General features: G+C 37.2%; 1 protein-coding gene across 1 annotated transcript; it reads right to left on the reverse strand.

Annotated features, from left to right (window-relative positions):
- Positions 1-294: 294 nt before the first annotated feature.
- Positions 295-9,360, reverse strand: LOC127831958 (uncharacterized). The gene is made up of 6 exons (XM_052357057.1): positions 9,274-9,360; positions 8,951-9,082; positions 8,552-8,680; positions 5,774-5,848; positions 3,035-3,163; positions 295-545 (listed from the first exon to the last, which is right to left on the reverse strand). Exons 2-6 carry the CDS (start codon positions 8,955-8,957, stop codon positions 337-339), a joined length of 549 nt encoding a protein of 182 aa, XP_052213017.1. The 5' UTR covers positions 8,958-9,082; positions 9,274-9,360; the 3' UTR covers positions 295-336.
- Between the last annotated feature and the right edge of the window lie 11,468 nt (positions 9,361-20,828).

Below are 20,828 nucleotides of genomic sequence, written 5' to 3' on the forward strand. Positions count from 1 at the left end.
CCATAACTCCGTTATTAACAGATGGTGTACAATGCCATTTGGCGTGCATCATCCTCTTATCCATATATACACTCATACCAAGTTTCAATGAAATCCGCCAAAGCACTTCCAAAGTATGGCTCCGGACACAACAGTGCCGGACGGACAGACGGACGGACAACGCCAAAACAATATCCCTCCGCCTATGGCGGGGGATAATTAGCCTTACAGTTCTCATTTTTTACAACAATTCAATCACATAATGATTAACAATAAGTCTAATAGTGCTTATCCTTTACAGTAATTCAGTCACATAATGACGATCCATTTAAGAAAATTAGCCTTACATTCTGAATGTTAATATCTTTTTGTTTTCCGTTTCTCAGCCATTATCCAATTATGGACAGTGTTCTTAATTTTTTTCCAGGTGAGGTTCTGAAGAGCGTCATGTTTCCTAGAAACCTTTTCACACTCATCTTTCTGTAGTTCCCTTCTCATTGCTATATTTGTTTTGAACAAAGTTTTAAGTAGCCTGTGCTGATGTTCTGTAAGCTTCACTACTTCTCCTGAAATATATCAAACATTAATTGAATGACAAGTCAAATGATTCGCCTCACAATAAACCTGGAAGCTTTTTTTATAGAACGCCATTTCTGTTTCCCCCATAATACTTTTTAAACATTGGCACACAACAGTTAATGTGAAACAGACCCATTCAATAACATTTTTAAACCAAGCAAGGGCTTGGATAGAGAACACAGACCTGCACACAAAACTCCCTAAACTAACACAGTGGTATTTGCACACAAAAGATGGTTGACAGTTGTTAAAGCCAATGATTTATAATGGTAAATAAGACCATGGTAAAACTGGAGTTTCTATTGCCAAAATTAAGAACCATTGTCAACAAGAGCGATCAATAATCGCAGGTGTCACCTAATGAGAGCCAATTTCAAAGATAAGTGTTTTTAACAAAGGGAGATAATTTGAAAATGGGAAAACCTAGAGTTATGGTTTCTTGACCCTGAACTTCCTCTTAAGGAGCTTTATAATTGTTTGAAGTTAGAAGCTGATAGCTTCCATACTTTTTGAGATATGACAAGGACAAGGTTTTTGAACAAAGGGAGATAATTTAAAAATGGAACCACTCAGAGTTATGGTTCTTGTCTCTGCACTTCCCCTCAATGAGCTCTATAACTGTGTGAAGTTTAAAGTTGATAGCATCAATAGCTTTAGAGATATGCTCCCGACAAAATTTGTGACGGATGGACGACAAAGAAGTGATCCCTATATGTCGCGGCTACTTTGTACCAGGCGACACAAAAATGCATACAAGAGGGCCATCATGGCCCTTAATCGCTGAAAAGTTTACAAATAATAAAAGTATGTTTTTTAAGTGCAATTGTTTTCATAATCATTGTTTTAATGCGCATTATAATCAAAATTTCATTAATTCGATAAACCAGTATAACTATTTTATAAAGTCGAAAAAATGGTATTACTTAAAAAAACATTCGATAAAAGCTGATAAGTCTAAAAAATAATCAAATATTTTCAAACATTTAAGCGATGACCTTTCCCCATTTCCTGTCAATCACTCATTGTTGACAAATATCTAATAATAGGCAGTACAACAAATTAATAATTTTGTTAATTTAATTTGATTTAGGCAGTTTTATTCGTTTCAGAGATATTTAGTTTTTTCCTTCTCCTCAAAAGTGGCTAAATTGGACTTACGAGGGTTTCGAAAATCAGAGACGATTTTTTAAGCATTCTCGGTTTCAACTACCACCATGGAAAATTTATTTATAGGTTAATACCACATCAGATAGAAAATCGCTGTACAAATTAGAATCAATATGGTAGAGCAAAGCATGGGAAAATTGTTTCATTGTATCAACTTTATGCATACACCTGCTACCTATTACAGTTGTTACATTGCAGATTTTAATCATAATTTTTTTGTCATGTAAGAAAAATCATTAAATAGGCTCTGGAAATCAATAATTACTAGAAGGTTGTTTTTGGAAATAACAAATGTCTCCCGATATGTAATGTAATTATGGAACATAAAGCCAAGAGTGCGTAATATTAAAAAAACAAGAGATGTGTTTGAAAGAAACACAATGTCAACTAATGCGCCGCTTTTTTGTTGTTGTTGACCTTTGACCTTGAAGGATGACCTTGACCTTTCACCACTCAAAATGTGCAGCTCCATGAGATACACATGCATGCCAAATATCAAGTTGCTATGTTCAATATTTCAAAAGTTATCACAAAACTTTAACCAATTTTAAAGTTTTGGGACAGAATGAAGGAATGGCAGACAGACAGCCAAAAACAATATGCCCCGATCATTCGATCCGGGGGCATAATTATCTGTGTTGAACAAAATGAAAATATGCACGACTAGGCAAGACATTAATCATTCCTATAAAGTTTTATTAAAATCCAAGAAATAGTATAGGAGAACCGCTTTGGACAAACTTTATTCTAAAATGACCATAAAAGGGCAATAACTCCGTCAAAAAATATCAGAGCGCAACAAAATGACAACATGCACAACTATAGACCTCATACTGATCACTTGTGTGAATTTTTATTAAAATCCAAGCTATAGTTTAAGAGAAATGTTCCAGACAAACTTTTTTTTTAAATTTACAATTAAAGTGCCACAGCTCCACCAAAAATTATTCAAGCGGAACAAAATGACAATATGCAAAACTAGACTTCATAATCATCATTCCTGTGAAGTTTTATCAAAATTGGACCAGGAGTAAAGGAGATATGGAGTGGATTTTTTTCTACAATGACCATTAAAGGGCCATAACTCAGTCAAAAATTATCCGTGCGGAACAAAATGATAACTAGACTTCATACTAAACATTCCTGTGAAGTTTCATCGAAATTGGACCAGGGGTATAGGAGATATGGAGCGGACAAAATTATTGGGATCAATTGATAAATCAGTGGACCCTAGGGAGTCATTCTTTTTAAATAACATACAGATGTACAAACACAGCATGTGCAAACGTAGCTAACAAAATGAACCTACCAGTCTTGGGCCGGTTATTGCCACTTTTCTTGGGCTCTGTCACCTTATCCGGATTAGATCTGACACTACAACCCTGTACAGCACCCAGTGTGGATACTGGCACAGTCTCCATATCTTCCTCTATGGCATCTGGAAGAGGGAGAAAAAGACAAAAAGGTAATGCAGATTGCAAGAAAAGGAGTTTTGTACTGATCTAAATAGACAGCAGTGCAATCATAGAGAGGTACACACCCCCACTAAGTACCCCAAGATCATACTGAGGTATTCACATCCACAGATGACAGCCATTAAAGAACATACAGAGGTATATATGTACCAAGTGCTAAGAGTAGACAAAATGAAGTCCAGCAGGAAATGCGGCACACAAAGCGCACAGCCATTTCACAAAACAAAGAGCATGCAGCCCAAAACCAACATATAACAAGCAACAAACAGACCACGACAACACCGACAAGAAGCCGACATAACATTTGAGCAAATTTGGTAGAGGTCCACTAGACAATGCTACATGACAAATATCTAAGCTCTATGCCTTGTGGTTTAAGAGAAGATTTTTAAAGTTTTTCCTGCTGGTTGCCATGGCAAATAGTTGGCCAAATAGTTTCAGAGGAGATGTCATTTGAAAGTGTGGACGGACTAACAACGGATAGTGAGTGATCACAATAGCTCACCCTGAGCACCTTGTGCTCAGGTGAGCTAAAAATACACTGTTTGACACCTCTCCAACATATAGGGACAATCACATGGAAACATGGAAAGCGTGCAAAACAGAAAAGTAAAGCAGTAGTTTGAATCAAATCCTTCAGGTAATCACAAAAATTGATTTAAAGTGCACCAAAACTTTAACTGGAAATTTTAAGTAAAAAGGGGGCACTTCTTGAAAAATTTGGGAGAGTTATATGGCCCTCCAGTCTTCTGATGTGGCTGATAACGAGGAACAATTAGTTTAAGTTTTAATCAAATACAGTAAAAATGTACTGAAAGTGCATCAAAACATTAACATAAAATTCTAAGTAACAAGGGCTGTTTGTAAAACATGCATGCTCCCCATATGGGCTGTCAGTTGTAGTGGCAGCCATTGTGTGAATACGTTTTTTGTCACTGTGACCTTGACCTTTGACCTAGTGACCTAAAAATCAATAGGGGTCATCTGACAGTCATGATAAATGTACCTATGAAGTTTCATGATCCTAGGCCTAAGTATTCTTGAGTTATCACCCGGAAACCATTTGACTGTTTCGAGTCACTGTGACCTTGACCTTTGACCTAGTGACCTGAAAATCAATAGGGGCTTATCTGCCAGTCATGATCAATGTACCTATGAAGTTTCATGATCCTAGGCCTAAGCATTATTGGGTTATCATCCGGAAACCATTTTACTGTTTCGAGTCACTGTGACCGTGACCTTTTGACCTAGTAACCTGAAAGTCAATAGGGGTCATCTGCCAGTCATGATCAATGTACCTATGAAGTTTCATGATCCTAGGCGTAAGCATTCTTGAGTTATCATCCAGAAACCATTTTACTATTTCGAGTCAGTGTGACCTTGACCTTTGACCTAGTGACCTGAAAATCAATAGGGGTCATCTGCCAGTCATGATCAATGTACCTATGAAGCTTCATGATCCTAGGCGTAAGGATTCTCGAGTTATCTGGAAACCATTTTAATGTTTCGAGTCACTGTGACCTTAACCTTTGACCTAGTGACCTGAAAATCAATAGGGGTCATCTGCCAGTCATGATCAATGTTCCTATGAAGTTTCATGATCCTAGGCCTAAGCGTTCTTGAGTTATCATCCGGAAACCATTTAACTATTTCGAGTCACTGTGACCTTGACCTTTTACCTAGTGACATGAAAATCAATAGGGGTCATCTGCCAGTCATGATCAATGTACCTATGAAGTTTCATGATCCTAGGCCTAAGCGTTCTTGAGTTATCATCCGGAAACCATCTGGTGGACAGACCGACCAACCGACGTGCAAAACAATATACCCACTCTTCTTCGAAGGGGGGCATAAAAAGGGGGCATAATTCATTAAATATTGGTTATGGACCTTGTGTCATATGATGTCCACACTAGTTTGAATCAAATTACAATATAGATTGAAAGTGCACCAAAACTTTACCCTGCAATTCTAAGTTAAAAGGGGGGATAATTCTTGAAATATGGGTAAGTTATGGCTCTTGTGTCAAATGGTATATGTGTTGATCAGGAACACATTTTTTAAGTTTGAAACAAATCCATCACGTAATAGTAACAAAGTTAAAGAGAATGAGCAACAAAACCTTTAACCAAGGTGTGGAGCGGATGCAAACACCAATGCATGAGTGAGTAGTATGTATATACCGGTATATATATATATATATTTCAATACTGTACCAGTATGCTGTTCTAAAACAACTTACAGGGGTACAAATGCACACTTTTTCAACAAGCTTTATACATACATTTAAGTTTCAAACTTAAAATGTGGGAATTAAATATGGCCTTAAGAGTTGAAAACAAGAGCTGTCACCATAGGATGATTTATGCTCCCTTTTTCCGTATTTTTGTAAACCTAAACGCAGTGTTTTTCCACATTTTTGGAAACCTAAACGCTACATTGTGTGACGGAATTTTAGACGGAAGGGCAGACAGACAGACGGACAGTACGATCACTATATGCCCACCTTCAGGGGCATAAAAATGTGCTCATGAACAGTGGGCAATGTATGGATTATATGAATTTTAGCTTACTTTCAGTCAAGTCATCTGCTTCATGAATTTCCTCTTCATCATTGCTATCCTCACTCTCACTGTTTACACCATTATCTGTCAAAGAAAGAACAATAGCATTATCATGACCCTGCATCACTCAAAAAGAAGACTGTAAGAAGGAAGACATCTTGCCTTATTTCCTAGTTACTGACCCAGATTCAAATCTCACCTACAATTATACAGAGAACCATTCTGTCCAAGTTTCATTAGGATAAAATTGAAAATGTGGTCAAAAGGCTTTTCTAAAATTTGGCCCCATGCCTTAGTGTCTTATCCCAGATTCAAACCTGACCTACATTTTGCACAATCATTCTGATCAAGTTTCATAAGGAAGAAGTTGAAAATGTGGCCGCATCTACATACCAACTCGACTTATAGGAAAACAATCTTGTAAATCTCATCAAAATCCACTCATTAGTTTCTGATTAGATTCAATAACAAGAAGTTCAGTCAGTTTTCATACAAAGGTCAATAACTCCTGACCTGTCTGATCTGACCTGACCGACTAGGCCGCTAGGGGAACAATCTGGCAAAATTTGGTCAAAATCCACCCAGCAGTTTCTGACTAGATGGGCAAGTTTGGTCAAAAACCACCCAGCAGTTTCTGACTTGATGCAATAACAAGAACTGCATATGGAACGACTGATAGGGGAACCTAAGAAAAATGCAATTTGAAAAGGATAGTGGGCTTAACATGGTGTTTAGCTTGTTCTTTTTTTTCAGAAAACAATATTCTGATACCGATTATATTAACTGATAATCTGATGTTTGATCAATTAACCAGTTAAGCAGTTAATATATTTTATATTGCCACCCCTAAATTATTCAAAATCATACACTGTTGCTTTTCACACAACTTTGTCAAGACTCATTTTCTTTTCTCATCTTACCTAATTCAAGATCTATGTCATCAATGGACTTCCCGCTGAACTGTCCAATAGTTCCCTTGTTAAAGGCTGTCAGAAGACATCCCATCCTAGCCACTTCGATTATTTCTTGTGGGAGGCGATAGAATGATCTATGAATATTGATGTCATGCCCCATAAACCTTGCCAATACTTCCAAATCGTTTTTGCTGAGATTCAAAATCTGGACCACTGTGGCAACATGCTTCCTCAATTTTGTACTAGTGACACTTTCTGGGCATTCCAGACTTGCTTCTTTTGCAAATTTTCTTAAGACGTCTGCACTTCTAAGGGGAAACTGCGACCCAGAATTGGATCTTGCAAAAACGTATGCATTTTCTTTATCTACACCTGCGTCTGCTCTGTATCTCAGCAGAAGATCAATGTATGTCTGGAGTAAGAAGGACTGCGACAGTACGATCCCTTTTCCCACGAATTTCAACTCTGGACAGTGTTCTCAAAAGGACTTTCTCTGTTTCACTTTAAGAATCTTCTACTTCTTTAGGTGCCTGCTCTGATTTATTTCTTCTGTTTTCATAATGCACTACTTCAATTCTCTCTGTTTTCTCCGCCACGCCGTCTGTTGAACAGAACAAGTTTTGCCAGTGTTACTTTGCTGAGAAGCTCCCAGTTATGTTTAAAAAATCTCTCTTCCAAAGCTTCCGTCAATGATTCAGAAGTTCTCTGAAGGTGTGTCTGAAGCTTTGAAATGTCTTCAGACAGAGGCAGCATCTTCTGCTTGTTCCTCTTGTTATCTGTAAGTGTATGCAAGGCAGCGTAAGAAATTTCATTTGTCCATTCCTCTTCACAAACATTCAGAAACTCAATGGCTTTTTCCTTAACCATCTGGTGGACAGACAGACAGACATAACAAGAGATGTGTTTGTCAGAAACACAATGCCCCCTATTGCGCCGCTTTGAAATAATTATATAATTTTTTTTTACCTTTGACCTTGAACTTTCACCACTCAAAATGTGCACCTTCATGATAACGCTGCTTTGAAATAATATTTTTTTTTGACCTTTGACCTTGAAGGATGACCTTGACCTTGAACTTCCACCACTCAAAATGTGCAGCTTTATGAGATACACATGCATGCCAAATATCAAGTTGCTATCTTCAATATTGCAAAAGTTATGGCCAACGTTTAAGTTTTTTCTGACGGACGGACAGACTGACACACTGACTGACTGACGGACGGACAGTTCAACTGCTATATGCCTACCGGGGGCATAAAAAACACTGGTACTGGTCTGTTCTAGGCTATGTTGCAACCTACCATCCAAGCAAGCGGAGGCACACACAGGAAACAGTGCAATTATACAGAGGTACACACCCATACAAAGTCCTCAAGATCATACGGAGGTATTCACGCATAAAGATGACAAACAGCTGTTAAAGAACAGAGGTACATACAATGCAAGTGCTTAAGTATCTAACCAATGAACCTACCAGTGATGTGCTTGAAAGCGTCATTTATATGGGGCTTTGACACCTCATCTTGTTTTGAACCAACACTGCAACCCTGATGTACAGCTGCGGTCGGGGATATTGGCACAGCCTCCACATCCTGCTTTGTGTCTAGAAAAAGGAGAAAAAAACACCATGTTAATGTAGACTGTAATGAAGTGATCCAGGTAGTTTGTACTGGTCTGTTCTAGGCTATGTTGCAACCTACCACCCAAGCAAGCGGAGGCACACACAGGAAACAGTGCAGTTATACAGAGGTACACACCCACACAAAGACCTCGAGATCATAATGAGGTATTCACGCATAAAGATGACAAACAGCTGTTAAAGAACAGAGGTACATACATAGCAAGTGCTAAAGTAACTTACAAAGGTACCTACCAGTGATGTGCTTGAAAGCGTCATTTATCTGGGGCTTTGACACCTCATCTTGTTTTGAACCGACACTGCAACCCTGGTGTACCGCACTGGTCGGGGATATTGGCACAGCCTCCACATCCTGCTTTGTGTCTAGAAAAAGGAGAAAAAAACACCATGTTAATGTAGACTGTAATGAAGTGATCCAGGTAGTTTGTACTGGTCTGTTCTAGGCTATGTTGCAACCTACCATCCAAGCAAGCGGAGGCACACACAGGAAACAGTGCAGTTATACAGAGGTACACACCCACACAAAGTCCTCGAGATCATACTGAGGTATTCACGCATAAAGATGACAAACAGCTGTTAAAGAACAGAGGTACATACATAGCAAGTGCTAAAGTAACTAACAAAGGTACCTACCAGTCATGTGCTTGAAAGCGTCATTTATCTGGGGCTTTGACACTTCATTTGGTTTTGAACCGACACTGCAACCCTGGTGTACCGCACTGGTCGGGTATATTGGCACAGCCTCCACATCTTCCTGCACGCCATCTGGAAAATAGTGAAAAAGACACAGGTGTAATACAGACTATAATGAAGTGACCAGTTCTGTACTGGTCTGGTCAAGGTCATCTGGACTTACAAAAAACCTGCCTTCAAACAAACCTTAAGTATACAAGTTTCAGTGCAATAGTAGAGATACTGATGTAGCAAGTGCTAAAGTAACTTACAAAGGTACCTACCAGTGATGTGCTTGAAAGCGTCATTTATCTAGGGCTTTGACACCTCATCTTGTTTTGAACCGACACTGCAACCCTGGTGTACCGCACTGGTCGGGGATATTGGCACAGCCTCCACATCCTGCTTTGTGTCTAGAAAAGGGAGAAAAAGACACCATGTTAATGTAGACTGTAATGAAGTGATCCAGGTAGTTTGTACTGGTCTGTTCTAGGCTATGTTGCAACCTACCATCCAAGCAAGCAGAGGCACACACAGGAAACAGTGCAGTTATACAGAGGTACACACCCACACAAAGTCCTCGAGATCATACTGAGGTATTCACGCATAAAGATGACAAACAGCTGTTAAAGAACAGAGGTACATACATAGCAAGTGCTTAAGTATCTAACCAATGAACCTAACTGTCATGTACTTGAAAGCGTCATTTCTGGGGCTTTGACACCTCATTTGGTTTTGAACTGACACTGCAACCCTGGTGTACCGCTCCTGTCCGGGATATTGGAATACCCTCCACATCCTGCTTTGTGTCTAGAAAAAGGAGAAAAAGACACTATGTTAATGTACACTGTAATAAAGTGATCCAGGAAGTTTAGCACTGGTCTGGTCTTTGCTCTCCAGAGCTACACTAAACATATGGTCAAACAAGAGCTGTCAGCATCTATAGGATGACTTATGCCCTCTTTTTCCACATTTTTGTAAACCTAAACGCAGAGTGTTTCTCCACATTTTTTGAGAGATTTTGACACATATATTTGACCTTTAAGTTTTGGGACAGACAGAATGACAGACAGGCAAAAAACAATATACCCCCTCTTCTTCGAAGAATGGGGCATACAAAACCTTAAGAAAGCACTTAGTAGCAAGAAGCAAAACCATCATACAGAGGTATAATGTTATCTACTTTTCATTTCATCTAAATATCTTTACTATTGACAAAATTACCAATGAAAAACCGAAAGCTATGTTGTTTTGTTGCGGTAACGCACCTTCTTGAGTAAAATAACATACAACGTACAAAATACCAGAGATGTCCCGCAAGTATGTATCCAATCCCTTGAAAAATGGTAAAGTTATGAACCTAGTAAGAAACAGACACTATTGTCTTTCCATTTTTAAAGTGTTTAACCTCTGTGGTTTTCACAACAAACCAGTTACCAGTTCCTGTTTATTTGTATTCGTTGCTATATGTAAACAAGTAAGTTTTAAATACCAACAGTGTCACTGCAAAAACTTGTGTTATGCACAAATATTTATCGTTATATCAGTGAAATGAAGTGTAAGAGGTAAAAACACAATGAAAGGTCTAAACAAGTTTCTTTGTCACAGTTGAAAAGGGGAGCTTTATTTCATACAGATAATGATGATGATGATGATGTCAAAGGAGCTGGCTTTGAACCTTCCTGTTCTAACAGTGCAGAAAAGGACTCATCTACATGCATATCTGGTTTTTAGACCAGACAAAAAGGGTTTAGCTTAATTGGTAAGACTGGTGTTGCAACTAGAGCTTTGTCACAGACGTGACGAAAACCCCCACATGCCGCATTGACACAGAATATTTTGCATGTTGTCTTCTGATCACAAAAAACAGTGGACACCAATCTCAATGTTTAAAGTGACCCCATGACCTGGTTTTTGACCCTGCATGGCCCATGTTCGAACTCAACCTACACATCATCTAGATACAACTTCTAACCAAGTGTGGTGAAGATCGGATGAAAACTACTTGAATTAGAGAGCAGACACCATGCTGAATGTGTAAAACGTACTAAGTGACCCTGTGGCCTAGATTTTGACCCGGCATGACCCATATTCGAACTTGACCTAGACATCATCTAGATACAACTTCTGACCAAGTTTGGTGAAGATTGGATGAAAACTACTTGAATTAGAGAGCGGACACCATGCTCAATGTTTAAAACGCACTAAGTGATCCCTTGACCTAGTTTTTGACCTGCCATGATCCATGTTTGAACTTAGCCTAGACTTCATCTAGATACAACTTCTGACCAAGTTTGGTGAAGATCGGATGAAAACTACTTAAATTTGAGAGCGGACACGGACCGACCGACCGACAGACAGACAAGCTCAATCCTATATATCCCCCTAAACTTCGTTTAGTCGGGGTATAATAAATAATCAACTCCCTTTTGGTTGTTGTGTAGATTTGTTTGTCACCTCTTACCAATTTACTTCAAGGTTTAAATTTTGTTGAATACCTCTATCTGTAGGTAGTGTGTTTCTAGTGTGTGTGTGTGTGTGTGGCTCTTCCTCACAATGTCTGTACAGTAAATGTTTTATTAGACCTTTGTATTGCATTAGTGCACTTTTTGACCACAATAACTTAATGCTGTGGGTTTGAACTCTGCTTAGGCCGTACAACAAGTTGGTGGCCTCTTAGGAGGTGGTTACTTAAGTTATGACTTATACAATGTATATGATAATTTTGTGAACTGCTTGATAAAAAAAATAAATTTAAACTGTTTGCAGGGTCAAAACTCAATTAATGAAAGATAAAAACCAATAACATGGAATGTTTCTTTTTCAGCAGATAAAGATTGGAGCGATTCTAGAAATGAGCTATCCAGTATTGCTGAAAACATCTCTTCAAGCTCTCCTGGGTCCAAAATGAGCACCAAAGGCCAAAGCGTCAAAGGTGTTTCTGATTATTGTAATAAATGAGGTCATAGACCATGATAGTTTTGCCTGATGAGCGGGCTTTGCAAGCCGTCAAGTCATCTCTGGTCATTATTTCGTAATTGTCGTTAATTCATATATTTGTTACCTATACGATAGACTATGGATACCTCTGTCTGTATGTGTTCAGTTGAGTACGTTGAATTTTACTGTGTGTGTGTGTGTGTGCCTGGTACATGTACCTCACAGCATTTTAACATTTCCAGATTTCAATCCTTATAAATTGCATATACATTACAGCAGTGTGTTTTTAACAAGGGTCTCTGTAAACTGTGGGTTTGAGTCCCACTGAATACACAAAATCTTTTAAAAATGTAGGGTCTATGCTTATTAAAGGTGGTAGTGATATAGCAGTTATGGTATTGCCAGAAACAGCGGTAATGTAAATAGGTTCAGTGTTCTGCTGTGAATCTGTACTGTTGGGGACAGGGACCCTTTAGGGTTAAAAAAGTGGGGACAAAAGGGAAAAATTTGGGGACAGAGAAATACATTTGTAGCAGAATTACATTTTCAGAAACTAATAACCTTTAACTTGCACTCTTAAACTGGCTAGATTTATTTCTACAGCCAGTCCACAGGATGTTACATTCTAATTCAAACTTGAACTTTTTTTAAATTTTTTAAAACTGTCAAACAATTGTCAATATATTAACAAAACTTTGAACAGTTACATGTATTTAATGTCTACATTTACGTCTGTCTACATCTGCTTCAATGGAATTAGAGGCAAAGATTCACATTTGCTTTACATTTCTCCAGTGATCTAAAGCCTTTTCAAATTAGAATTACCGATAGTAAAGGCTTTTTCTTGTTTGGGCTTTATGCACAAACTGCATGTCATTTTGTTGTGTCAAACAGTAACCAAGAAAATTCTCAAAGCCAATTTGCTTGGCATGTACGTTTAGGGGCAGACTTTTTTTTCGTCATTGCTAAACGATGTTGGTACTTGGGAAGACTCTGTTGGGGTGTTATTACTTTCGATATATTTTCTTATTTTACTTGCCGGAGGAAAAACAACTAAAAATAGATTTTGTTTTCTTCGGCCGGTCACTTTCCGCCATTTTGATAGGTGTGGAAATTTCCCTGATAACTGATTGGTTGTTATAGTCTCAACTTACCAACGAAATAGAGTGTTATTAAAGTAAATTAAGGATTGGCAGCGAAATGACGTCACGTCCAATGAAATAATTCGTTCTAATTATGCATTTACTCGATTTCTTTTACAACTTTCAAATTTAATCGATTAATGCAAGGGCGCATCCACGGCAGAACACTGTAGGTTATTTGTTTTTATCAGTGAAATGCAGTGCAAGAGGTAAAAACACAATGACAGGAAAATACAAATACTTTGTCACAATTTACAGAGAGTGTTTTTTTTCATACAGATGATCAGGAGGAGGATGCCGAAGAATCTAACTTTGAACATACCAGTTCTAACAGTCCTAAAAAGGACTCATCTACACACTCATTTTGTTTCAAGAACAGACAAGAAAGGGCAAGCTTAAGGGGAAAGACTTGTATTACAATAAATGGTCAGCTATCTTTGGGCTGTTTGGGATATTTGATTGTGATACCTTACCAATTACTTAAAGAATAACATTTTGGTGAATACCTCTATCTGTATGTAGTGTGTTTCTAGTGTGTGTGTGTGTTCCTCGTACCTCACAATGTCTGTACAGTAAATATTACACATTTTGTTTGTATTCATTTTTTTGTACCACAATAACTACAGGCTGTGGGTTTGAACCCATATTAGGCCATACAACAAGTCCGTGGCCTCTGAAAAGGTTGTTACTTCAGTTATGACCAATGAATGATAATTTTGTGAACTGATTGTTTAAAAAAATGAAAAACTGTATGGAGGTGCAAAATCCAATTGATTAAAGATAAAAACCATTAACATGTGATGTTTCTTTTCTGGCACATAAAAATGGGAGTGGTTCTAGAAATTAGCCATGAAGTGTTGTTGAAAACAACTCAAATTCAAGCTCTTGTGGTTCCAAAATGAGCACCAAAGGCCAAAGTGCAGAGGTGGGTCTGATTATTGTATTAAATGAGATCATAGACCATGAAAATTTGGTCTGTTTAGCTGGCTCTGCTAACCTTCAACACATTTCTGGTCATTATTTCCTCCATGTTTTTTTATTCATATATTTATTACCTTTACGATAGACTATGGATACCTCTGTCTGAATGTGTTCAGTTAAGTACATAACATTCTACTGCGTGCGTGTGTGTGCCTGGTACCTCACAGCGTTTTAACATTTCCAGATGTCAATCCATACCAACTTAAAGTTTTACTTTTTTGTGAATACCTCTATCTGTATGTACTGTGTTTCTAGTGTGTGTGTGTGTGTGTGTGTGTGCCTTGTACCTCACAATGTCTTTACAGTAAATGTTATATGACCCGGTACACCTTTGGATTGTATCAATGCACTTTTTGACCACAATAAGTACGGTAAATGCTGTGGGTTTGAACCCTACTTAAGCCTTAAATCCAGTAGGTGGCCTCTGAGGAGTTTGTTGCTTCAGTTATTACTTATTTATGACAATTTTGTGAACTGCTTTATTTAAAAATATATATATATATACCGGTATAAACTGTTTGCGTGAGCAAAACCAAATCAATGAAAGAAAAATTCATTAACATGGGATTTTTTGTGTTTTTTTAAGATAAAGATTGGAATAATTCTAGAAATGAGCCATCCAGTATTGCTGAAAACGTCGCCTCTTCAAGCTCTCCTTGTCCCAAAATGAGCACCAAATGCCAAAACGTCAGAGGTGAGTCTGATTATTATAATAAATGAGGTCATAGACCATGATAATTCAGCCTGATGAGCCGGCTTTGGTCATTATTTCCTCCATGTCTTTGATTTATATTTGTGTTGCCTTTACAAAAGACTATGGATACCTCTGTCCGTATGTGTTCAGTTGAGTACATAGCTCTCTACTACGTGTGTTTGTGCCTGGTACCTCAAAGCATTTCAAAATTTCCATATGTCAATCCTTATACATTGCATATACATTTATTTTAATACAGCAGTGTGTTTGTTTACCAGGGTCTCTGGCTGCTGTGGGTTCGAGTCCCACTGAATACAGAAAATCATGTAAAAAAGTATGCTTATTAAAGATGGTAGTTATATAGCACTTCAGGTATTCACAGAATCAGAGGTAATGTACATAGGGTGTTTGTTTATCTGTAAAATGCAGTGAAAGAGGTTAAAACAAAATGAAAGGCAAATACAAATACTTTGTCACAGTTGCCAGAGAGTGCTTTATTAAATAATGATGATGATGACAAAGAAGCTGGCTTTCAACCTACCAGTTCTAACAGTGCGGAAATGGACTCATCTAAAGGCACATCTTGTTTCAAGAACAGACAAGAAAGGGCAATCTTAAGGGGTAAGGCTGGTATTATAATAAATGATCAGCTCTCTTTTGGTTGTTGTGGAGATTTGTTTCTGATCTTTTACCATCTTACTTAAAGAATTACATTTTGGTGAATACCTCTATCTGTATGTACTATGTTTCCAATGTGTGTGTGTGTGTGTGTGCCACTGTGCCTCGTACCTTACAATGTCTGAACAGTTAATGTTATAATAACCTTTGGATCGCATCAATGCACATTTTTACCACAATAACTAAATACTGTGGGTTTGAACCCTTATTAGGCCGTACAACCAGTCTGTGGCCTCTGAAAAGGGTGGTAACTTCAGTATGACTTATGAATGATAATTTTGTGAACTGCTTGCTTTTTTTAAAATGAAAAACAGTTTGGAAGTGCAAAATTCAATTGATTCAAGATAATATTCATTAACATGTGATGTTTTTCTTATCTGGAAGATGACGATGGGAGTGGTTCTAGAAATGAGCCATCCAGTATTGCTGAAAATTACTTCATTTTAAGCCCTTCTGGTTCCAAAATGAGCACCAAAGGCCAAAATGCAGAGGTGGGTCTTATGGTTATATTTAATGAGGTCATAGACCATGATAATTTTGCCTGATGAGCTGGCTTTGCAGACATCAAGACATTTCTGGACAGTATTGCCTCCATGTCTTTGATTCATGTGTGTGTTACCTATACAATAGACTATGGATACCTCTGTCTGTATGTGTTCAGTTGAGTACATAATTCTACTGTGTGTGTGTGTGTACCTAGTACCTCACTGCGTTTATGCTTACTTAAGATGGTAGTGATATAGCACTACTGGTATTCCCAGAAACAGTGTTAGTGTAAATAGCGTGTTTGTATGTCAGTGAAATGCAGTGCAAAAGGTCAAATAGTCTTGGGTTAACACCGTTTTGTTGTTCTGTTGTTGTTTTCTCGTTAATTTCAACAATAGATGTGTACTGTGGCATTATCTCATCCCCATAATTTCTTTACAGCTGCAGAGTTAAGCAGCGACAGTAAATGGAGGAGGAGCATGGAAATGATGATCATGAGTATAATGAAGTAGAAGGTATTCAGATGAAACCTGAAATTGAGTGCTTTTCGGTCTTCACATGAAGTGCTTTTCGGTTGGTATATTGTCGATATATATCCAATTTTGGGCATTAATACATCATAATAAACAAAAGGTAGTATAAATATGCATGAAATATAAACATTTATAATTAATTAAATCCGTTTACACACAATAGAAACGAAATGTTTCATATATAGAGAGAGAAATTGAGTTCTTTTCGGTCTTCACATGAAGTGCTTTTCGGTTGGTACATTGCCCATATATATCCAATTTTGAGCATTAATACCTCATAATAAACAAAAGTAGTATAAATATGCACAAAATATAACCATTTATAACTAATTAAATTTGTTTACACACAATAGAAACGCAATTATATATATATATATAGAGAGAAATTGAGTGCTTTTCGGTCTTGAGTGCTTTTCGGTCTTCACATGAAGTGCTTTTGGGTTGGTATATTGCCGATATATATCCAATATTGGGTATTAAATTATTAATACCTCATAATAAACAAAAGGTAGTATAAATATGCATGAAATATAACCATTTATAACTAATTTAATCCGTTTACACACTTAATAAAAACCCAATTTTTCATATATATAGAGAGAGAAATTGAGTGCTTTTCTGTTGGTATATTGCCGATATATAGAGCAAAGTCGGGTAATTTCGACACCTTAAGAGTAAAATTTGATTTAGTCCTGATGTGTCGAAATTACCCTCCAAGTGCCCAAACTAAATGAAAAACACCGTTTTGACTTGTTGATATTTGCTAACGAACGTTATTATCGTTGCCGGCATAATTCAAAACTTCAAGCGATTTAACTAAATGCGGCGGAGTGTAATTTCGACAGTAAGCGGCTAATTTCGACAGTCAGCGGCTAATTTCGACACTTGTCTTTGTATTAATTTTCAACAACTGTTTTAATCAGTTATTTACATTGTATGTCTCAATTGATAGAATTTCACGATCTCTTTAATGTCTAGTGTTAATTAGGCTCGATTGTTCATTGTCGGCTCGGGTACTGCTAACATTTACCCCGGGTACATTGAAGTATACTTACATGTACCCCGGGTACGGTAAATATACTAAAACGTACCCGGTCGAAATTAGACTGTACCCGAGTTTTATTCCCGCCCTAAATCAGATGTCGTAAAACGCGCTACCTATTACCGTTATTACGAAACAAACTTCTGTTATTTGTTTTTATAAACTGCATCAACATGCTTTTTGAGTATGGATTCCGATAATATAGAGGCAATTTAACAGAAAATTGACATAAATATGAACAAAATTAATCTAAAAAAAATAGCCGACGACGACCGATTTAGCGTAAAAATTCCCGGGTAGATTTTAGTATATTTACCGTACCCGGGGTACATGTAAGTATACTTAAGCGTACCCGGGGTATATGTAAGTAGTACCCGAGCCGAAAATGACCAATCGATTGTTAATAAGGTTGTGGTGGTTTAGTGGATGTGATGTCCGCCTAGCGATCAGGAGAGAGTGTTTTAATAAGTCGTAGGCTTTCCATGCAGTGGAGCTTTAATAAATAGGATTATACTAAACTAGTGTTAATTTGCAAATCAGAGAATTATAAATAAATTGCATTTAGAGTTCGTATTGTGCTCCCACTTGACTCAATATACAGTACAGACACCGTGTACTTAAACAAACGCCACTCGCCGTAATGTTCATCTCACTGTTAGCTTACCAATATGAACCCCGCGATTGGTGTTCAGATCAAATGTCTCGGGGGCCGTTTGCCATAGACTAACACCGCGAATCACCGCGGACCCATAATATCTACAGCGGTGATCATCGTGTTCGCTAAATATAATTGAACATAAACGTATTGAATTGATCCCTTTAATTTAAGAGTGATAATGAATAAATAAATTCTATTTTAATGTACATGCTGGTCGAAAGGATGTGATAAGTATTTAAAATATATTGGCGACAATAAAACGCCTCCGATACATATGTGTCAACTGTATCTATCGAATACATGCAACTTCTCCCTTCTTTAATTATCCATTACTCGATAATCCCATATACGCCCGATTTCCGTTTTTAAAGCAAATTATCTGAGGGAAATATAGACGATAAGAGTGCTCAAGAATGCCATAAACATAAACGTTCGCAATTTTCGAAAGTATCAAATGAATTTCGGCATATGATTCTATTTAAAGGTTTGATGAACTGCATGTAAGCCCCTAAACAATACAGTTGTATTCCAACATGCAAAAATCATCTTACACGGTTTGCACGCGCCGGGTACAGCTATTTTCGGTTAGCAACTTCTAGATAAAATAAATGAATTTCTTTGTCCTGATAAAAAGCGCGCGAAAATTGGCGTGGGTGTATTTATTTGTAAATACAAATTTCGTAGCGGGTACAACATTGTGATCATTTGATTTCCATTAAAAGTTTCGTTGTGAATTTCAACTAAAGTTGAAATATCTCGCGATATATTTGACATTGCCATTAAGAGTTAATAGTATTGATCATCTAAACGCTTTATTTACGTTTCCGACGTTATGTACTGTACAAATTTAAGTGCATACGTGTGCACATACTTATAACATCTACATGTAGTACACATGTATATGATTTTCTTTTGTACATGTACATTTAAAACGCGTGAATGACCCTTGCAGACAGGTGTTTACGGTGGTTGCGCAGCATCCGAGGTGATCACAGGTGATCCAATTAACGATATAATTAAGTAAAAAAAATACATTTTCATTAATCAATAACCTTCACAATCTTTAAATAGCTCTAATTTTATACAATCTGCTTGAAAAGATATAGAGAGAGCTAAATATAATATTCAATAAGCTACGTCAACTATTTAAAGAGTAATTTTATTCAACGAATCTATCTTTCCATATCATATGCGCTGGGAATGCTTGAAAACACAATCGTATAAAATCGGAGGATAATTTCGACACCCCACAAATCATAGTTTAACAAACGATTTGCACTATTCAAACACAAATACAGGTCAAGTGAAACAAATTTTATACTAGAACTTGTACAAATACCAGAAATACAGCGAAATCCTGAAGGGACGTAATTGACAATTATGTAACCTCCCTTAGCGAAGCTCATAAGGCCAAATAAAAAAATAGTCTTGGTTCAGGGAACATGGCCAGAAAAATGTAGGAGGGTAGGTAGGTTTTTCTTTTTTTTTTTTTTTTTTTTTTTTACCAGTCGACTGATTTCAGGGTGAAAAAGGGTCAGTTAATGCACCCATGATTGTTTAAACACTGACCAAATGATTAACATTGCACATGTGGTATTTAGTCGTTGTATATTATTCAATATTCCTAGCTCTTTATGCACTTCTTCAGGGTTAGCGCTGGCCCAAAATTTCTTTGAGCCAACCATTTTTTGTTTGTCTGTCTGTAATAGTGTGACCTTCATATTCAAAAGTGAACAAGCCATCTTTATCAGTCTCTGGTGTTTGGGGTGTGACCTTCAGAATTTTTTTCATCATGAGACCTGACCTAGTCTCCGACAGGTGCTCAAGAGTCTGAATAGTGGCTGTCAATAGGAGGGTAACCTCAGAATAGCACAAGTCTTTCTTCTGGTACATTTTTTTATAAAATGGCAATGGGTTTGAGCGCATCGCACAGGAAGTGAGCAGTGTACATAAATTTGAATGTTGCTATTGGTTTGTACAGGCTAAGGGCGTCACAGTACATTGATTTTGATTCATTATCAAAGCGAAGCCAATTGTTGTCAAGTTTCCATGACTCTTGGAATGCTCTAGTGTTTTGTGTTTTAATTTTTTTTTTTTTATGACTCTTTTTCGTCCAACGACGCTTTAAGGTTAAAGACGCCATGTTAGCGACTGTAGAGACAAAGTGGTTAATTCCATTTTTATAGTAGACTAGATGAATGACTCTTCCTATGTGTTAAAAATACGAAACTTTAATTACAATTAAACCGCGCGTGTTTTTCACATTTTCATTTGATTAAAATACGCTGCTGTCAGTTAGCATAGTGTGCGAGTAAAACAAACAAATTAATTAATTATCATCTTTTCATTTGATCGGAAATTGACAGAAAGTTGTAACATCATCGACATAGAACTAATTATTTAATTATCACTTTTAAATTCAGATCAATAGACAGCTTGGAAATAATTAAATTATTGTCACGCTTCTTTTCATTTTTAATCTTTAATAATACGACATTTGCGACCGGCCGCTATTTTGTTTGCAGACGACAATTTTAACTGTGTATTCAAAGTGCACAGTGTCTGCGCATGAATTACCGAATATTACTCCATAGCTCCATCCATTTTTACATTTCATTCAACAACGTTATTTCATGTGTAAGCGAGCTCAATGTTGATTGGCCAGCTAGCATGCGCACTTCAATA

Source organism: Dreissena polymorpha, chromosome 5, assembly GCF_020536995.1.
Source record: "Dreissena polymorpha isolate Duluth1 chromosome 5, UMN_Dpol_1.0, whole genome shotgun sequence".
Lineage (NCBI taxonomy): Eukaryota > Metazoa > Mollusca > Bivalvia > Myida > Dreissenidae > Dreissena > Dreissena polymorpha.